The sequence below is a fragment of the Pectinophora gossypiella genome, chromosome 2 (assembly GCF_024362695.1).
Source record: "Pectinophora gossypiella chromosome 2, ilPecGoss1.1, whole genome shotgun sequence".
Lineage (NCBI taxonomy): Eukaryota > Metazoa > Arthropoda > Insecta > Lepidoptera > Gelechiidae > Pectinophora > Pectinophora gossypiella.
Genome location: NC_065405.1, coordinates 16,613,923 through 16,620,378, shown reverse-complemented (window position 1 = coordinate 16,620,378; position 6,456 = coordinate 16,613,923). Strand labels below are relative to the sequence as shown.

At 41.0% G+C, this 6,456-nt stretch overlaps 1 protein-coding gene across 1 annotated transcript; it reads right to left on the bottom strand.

Moving 5' to 3' along the window:
• Positions 1 to 269: 269 nt before the first annotated feature.
• Positions 270 to 2,870, bottom strand: LOC126378308 (uncharacterized). Its single transcript, XM_050026504.1, has one exon. The coding sequence runs from the start codon at positions 2,055 to 2,057 to the stop codon at positions 417 to 419; it is 1,641 nt and encodes a 546-aa protein (XP_049882461.1). The 5' UTR covers positions 2,058 to 2,870; the 3' UTR covers positions 270 to 416.
• Positions 2,871 to 6,456: the final 3,586 nt, after the last annotated feature.

The window sequence follows — 6,456 nt, the reverse complement described above, 5'->3', positions numbered from 1 at the left end:
ATTGGGACAACGGCGGCTGTATCAAGTTGGAATATCTTCATCAGGAAAATATTGCCGAAAACTGAAGAAGAATGACCATTGCAGATTATTTCGAATGGATTATACCATCAACTTGATGTGCCTTCCGAAACACGGATCATCTTACTTTTGAACAATCGGTCAATGTCTTAAACAAACCTAAGGATCACAAAGTCATTTCCACCCTGACGACTTGTAACCTTTAAACTTTAGTTATGTTATAAATATGTTAAACAAATGAAAAAAATACATACCAATAAATAATATAATATCAGATTTCTAAACAAAAGATTCTACAAAAATAAAATACACAATGAATACGAGAAGTCGCAAGCAGGATTCAATTGTCTTCAATAAAAAATAATTATTAAAAATGCCAAATTCTATTCAAAAGAATTTCATTTCTGCAAGATAGATCGTAGCACTTGTACACCAATGACAAGGACAATCCCACACATTAATATGCGTGTGGTGCTCAATATATTGACAGACGCGCTCATTCCTGCATAGGTACTATCAAAGCGAGCCGTGAAGTCACCCAATGCCATGTCATCGTACGTCATAGCCTGAGGCCGCAGACAGCTCAACACGTGGAGATACGCAGTGTTCCCCGCTTCGATCGCCGCCCCGAGGTCACCATCAGCGAATATATCCAACGCTCCCCATTCCAAAAACTTCGGACTGGATTCCATAATCAGCCCCCTTAGCGCTACGTAGTCCCCACAGCGAGGCACGAAAATATCACCAAAATCCGTCTCAATATACTCCGTCGGCGTTGCAGCTTCCTCCCCAAACAACTTCACTAACTGCTCCAAAACGGCTTCCCTAGAGTCCACCACGTCATCCCTAGGCATCATATATCCAACCAGTGTCGCGTATTTATCTACCTTCCCAGTCGCTGCCAAGTTCGGCTGCTCCATTGCCCAAATAATCGGACCGCGAACACTCAAAATGTCGCCGCTGTAACCATCTCTTCTCCAAAAACTCTCTTCGTACTGTACCAAGAATTTCTTCGCGTTACCTTGTATCATACGTTTTGTAATCTCAGCTTGCTGTTCAGATAGAAGCTGGGTCTCCAACTGAATATCTCGAAGCTGATCAGGTCTTACAGCCATGGCTAATAGGGTACATATGTAGTCCGTCTCTCCAATCACTGGCTCCAGGATAACTTGTTCATCTGCATACGTTCTGATCTCCCGTATTGCCTTCGTTGTTAAAGTGATATCAGCTACACTCTGTTGTAACTTGTTCGCGAGCCGCTTTCGGCAGTAGCTGACCACCTTCTCGCGAATCCTAGTATTATCTCCGTCGACGTGATTCCTGCAGCTATTAGTACGATGGCACTGATGGAGGTAGAAAAGGACGGAAACGTTGTTAGCAGTCGTCCCGCAAACTAATTTAATTATCGTCCTCATGATTTCTCTCGATGTTGGCAGTAGAAGCGCTTTGCACATGTGATCTTCCATAGTAGTTTGGTCATAGTATAACAATTTCTTCGTCTCGGCGTCTGTGTTGACTGCGTGAAAGAGATTCTGCGCACTATGGTCGAGTAGATTCTGATACTGTTCTAACTCAAATCTTTCCACAAAATTTAAGTAGCCGAAATCGTGGAAGTTCTGTGAACATTCGACTGCAGCACCGTTTCTGTATTGAAACATTTTTTTTAGACTTGTCTTGAATGCTGCGGGATGAACTATGGACCCTGGAAGAGGCATGTTAAACTCTCTGGCCGTTTTAGCGATGTAATACCGCGCGACGTTTTCGATGTCTGTTGGTATTTCGACCAATGAAGCTGTGCTTTCCATCATCATGCATTTGTCGTCTAGGTCTTCCTCAGCAAAAGCGACGCCAAGTTTAGAGGTGGAGGTGCGCATGGTGCTCGCTAGGTCAAGCACTACAATGTCCATGGTGTTTCCAAACTTCTTCTTCAGATTATGAGCAGCCACTATGCCTGGTAAACTACATCCCAGTATGATTATATCTGCTCTTATACGGTTCTTGAACTTCTTTCGCTGTTGCTTCTCGTGTTTTTTCACCATTAGTTAGACCTTTGAATATGACTTAGACAACTGTTTTTCGTTATATTGATTGCGAATTTACAAGGCAAATATTCAGCTATTGTAAAGAAATACTTTTGAATGTCATAATTCGGTTTGATTTGAATCTTTTGAAGTTTCAATGACAGAATTACGTGACAGGTTTACGTCAACAGTTTGTCTTGTTTCATTTTAATAAGTTTTGATTTGAATTATAAATTATTTTTGTGTCAATCGATAAATGGGGCAATATTAAAATCTATGACATATGAGCTTTCCAGTTCAACACATTATAGTGAGTGAATAACTCAGTTACCACCATCGAGTTAATAAAATTAATCCTAATTGCACTTTTTACTAACACAGTTGGCTCAACATTAGAGATGGTGATACGGCTCACCTCCGGCGTTGGTCTACCAGTAAGTTCGGTGTGGTTTTTGTACTTAATTCATCTTGCGATCCGGCCTCCGTGGTCCAGTGGTTGAGCGTTGGGCTCACGATCCGGAGGTCCCGGGTTCGAATTCCGGTAGGAACATATCACAAAAATCACTTTGTTGATACCTATTTTGGTTAGGACATTACAGGCTGATCATCTCATTGTCCGGACGTAAGAGGGAAGGCACGTTAAGCCGTTGGTCCCGGATGCTACTTACTGATGTAAGTACGTAGTCGTTACGAGGCACGTCAGGGGTCTTTGGCGGCTCAATATTTACCCTGGGTTGATGAGGTTGGTATTCAACCTCACAACCCAAACGATAGAAGATCTTGCGATGGATTTAACTTTGACTACCACATTGGTATACAGTCGTGAGCTTATATTCGATATCTTTCACGTAAATTGTGTATATCTGTCTGTCTCAAGCCAACGACACCTATTATCATTCATACCTTAATACCAATATCCTGATATATAAGATTAAGGAAGGTATATTATATGTATTATAGGTATTCTGGGATGAGCTTGCAATTACTAATCTGAGATTAAATATAATATCATCCAACCGTGATAATCCTGTTCGGAGAACGCGAAACTTACAGTGTAGTGTCCCGGATTCGAATCCCGGCTATAAACCACTGAATTCAACTTTGTAAGTATCACTCGTGGTTTCCAGGATTAGAGTCCGGTTAAATGGCAATAGGGTAGACAGGAGGAATCTACCCTCATTGCCCGAGCACGCCCACACTTACACACACGTACATACACGCACGCACACACTTACACACAGACACAGACACATACACACACACATTATACAAACATTCTTTAATTGCTTATTTGTAAAACGTAAAGGTAACAAAACTTTCTTACCTATTTACTACTGTTATAGAAGAGCGGAGTCTCCTGGTACAGGCATATTTTGCCTAAAAGGAGGCTCCAGTAACTTGTTTAAGAAAAACATGTAAGAAAAGAAAATAAATACTTTTTGATTTTGATTTCTTTTGAATAGGATCCCCATTACCCTGCTTGCTTGTCGGTTGTAGAGTCGCAGATGGGAGCCATCGGTACGGCAATGCAGGACGGAAGCGGCAAGTCACAGGGACTGTAACCTGCAGGCTGACAGAAGGCAGCAGTAACTAGTGCTAATTCCTGTAAACACCATCTAATTTTATTTTAAGTTGCATATGTCATTTTCTTATCCGCCGAAAAGGAAAGGGACGGGTAATCGACAAGTATAAAAATGGAACACACGTCAATTTAAGCACAAATCTAAAACAACCCTATAAAAATTTTACATTGGCCAATAACCCGACAGAATTAAGTTGACATCATACGTCAAACGGTTAGCATACCAGCGAGATACCTTTTTTAATCGCCCGGGTTATTCATTCATTTACTCATTCTTCCTAAAATTAAGAGCTGTCAATCATCCGTCCCTTTCCTTTTCGGCGGGTAAGAAAATGACAGGTATAACTTAAAGTAAAATTAGGAGGTGTCTGCAGGAATCGGGGACACTGTCAGTAAATACTATTCAGAGGCGGAGGACAGGAGTCCTAGTACGGCTTTGAAATAGACTACTCTGGGCGCTATCTCACTCGTGTCAGACAGAGTACTGCGGGGAGGAAAGCAAGAGTAGTAGTAGCAGTATGAAGAACGCTACACCGACAAGAGCATGGCTTTTAAACCGGGTGAAAGCCTTCAGCGCTCCCCATTTGTCCGGCCAAGTAGTTAATGCCATCTGCGGCAAATCTACAAAAAAAAAAAAAAAAAAAAAAAAAAAAAAAAAAAAAAAAAAAAAAAAAAAAAGCTTTTAAATGAATGATGATGAATATATATCGCATTGAAATATAAACTACGTCCTGTATTTAATGTAAGATACAAATAAAGATATTGGAATCTCTATCGTCTATCTTGTTTAGTATTTTGCAGGTTCATCCACAATAACACTTATCTGATTCTAATCCCTGTAATCTGAAATGATAAAAATAACTGATAGATGAGTTCCGTTAAAACAAAATATTACTTATCATTCTTGTTGTATTTTGAGTCATCGTATATTTCCTACATTTATCTTTCTTTTTTAAGTGTAAACACTAATTTAGTTTACCTAACCTGTATTGGACGTTCTCTTGGCGGATTGGAAGGTCAGACAGGCAGTCGCTTACTGTAAAAACCGGACCTGTCAAATCTTCAGGTTAGGTAAGAGGACCCTGTGAGAAACGGTATAATGCTAGGGGGGATGAAGTGCAGTTTTCACTAACACAGTTGGCTCGACCATTATAGACGGCAATACAACTCACCACCTATCACGTTGGTCTAACAGAAAGCTCGGTGAGGTTCACACCTCACCGATCTAAGTACGTGAGTACTTAGTTCATTTTGCGATGAATGTAGCCCTGACTACCCCAATTGGGATATAGTCGTGAGGTTATGTTATGTCTAATCCTAACTTAATGACAGGATCGGGTTCAGGGAAGCAAGAAGCGGCAGCCTATAAATGTACCATAGCAGGGTCATCGTAAATCTGCGGTTGGCAGAACTTGGCACGAGCAATCTGAGATAAGCCTTACAACGATAGTTGGCGCTACGCGGTCGCTAAGCGCGCGAGACGTGGGCTGGCGCACGTACGCCAGACGGCGCGCGCGTTTCCATTGCCACGAGATCTCGTCACTTTTTTGACTGACGTGATTTGCTACGAATGTCATTTTCTACTTGGCCGGATTATTGTAACCCGGTAAACAGACGTAAGGTTGCTCAGAATATCTCTTCACGACATTTTTTTTTTAGAAGAGATCTTCACGACAGCAGGTGAAAGATTAGTGACGGATTTACCCTAAAGCCCAATAGGCCCGGGCAGCCTGATATTTGGCAATTGTGACAAAAACAAAACTTAGAATTACAAGAAATAACTCATAGTACCTAAATGTTACATTATGTACTAAGGGTTCGCGTACAATACTTATAGTTAATTAATTTAGTATCTGCTTTGCAATAAGGAAGCCGATTGTACTTCTGCTGTCATTTTGTGATTGTCCATTATGTTGTGTTTCTGCGCAATAGTATTTTTTAATTGAATTCATTGAATATATTTTTATATTCACCTTATCAACCCTGGTGTCAGGGTTACTATTAAACCGCCGCGCATGGCCTGACATGGCTCAGGTAACGACTGCATACCTACTTACTAAGTAAGTTGTAGTAAGGACTGGCTGCTTAACGTGCCCTCGGAAGCACAGGTCGTCTTACTTTTAAGATAGATAGATAACCATGTGATTAGCCTGGAGTAACTAACCTAAATTGTATTTTTGTGATTATGTTTACACCAGGATCCGAACCCAGAAATCTTAGATCGTGAGCCCAAATATCCATAACATTAAACATGTAACACAAGAAAAGTTTGTTTTCTTTAAAAGACTGATATTTCGCGTTTGTTTCCCTAGGCACTACTGCTTGGCACTCCGGCCAAGTAGTTAATGCCATCTGCGGCAAATTTACAATAAGTCACGTAAAAAAAAACTGCTTGGCACTACCAGTCGAGTCATGGGAGATTTTTGTTTCGCATGACACTATAGTAGTGTGACGGGAAAATTAGCAATCTCCTTTGGCACTACTTTGATTCAATAGTGTCACAGAATATTTGTTTTTCTTTTGACACTAGCAAGCTATCTAATCTTCTTCCTAGATGACCCAAACAGTAGTGCCTGGGGAAACAAACGAAATTTCGTGCTACAAAACTTTCTAACATCCCGTACGTCATTGGAAACGTGCACTTGTCATATAAAGCGCGAACCGAGCCTGTTCTTATTCGCGGCCGAGTCAGATTGGCAACTGCATACGGGGTCCCCCATAAATTGGGTCGTCCGTTAGCTAGACGCTACACGGCTGCATTAATAAAGTAATTAGCAACATTTCTCAGGCACTCGTGTTTCACAATGCAAATCGTATGACCAGGGTTCATTCGTA

Coding starts and splice junctions, on each gene's coding strand:
- LOC126378308 (XM_050026504.1), bottom strand. CDS start 2,057: ATGGTGAAAAAACACGAGAAGCAACAGCGAAAGAAGTTCAAGAACCGT.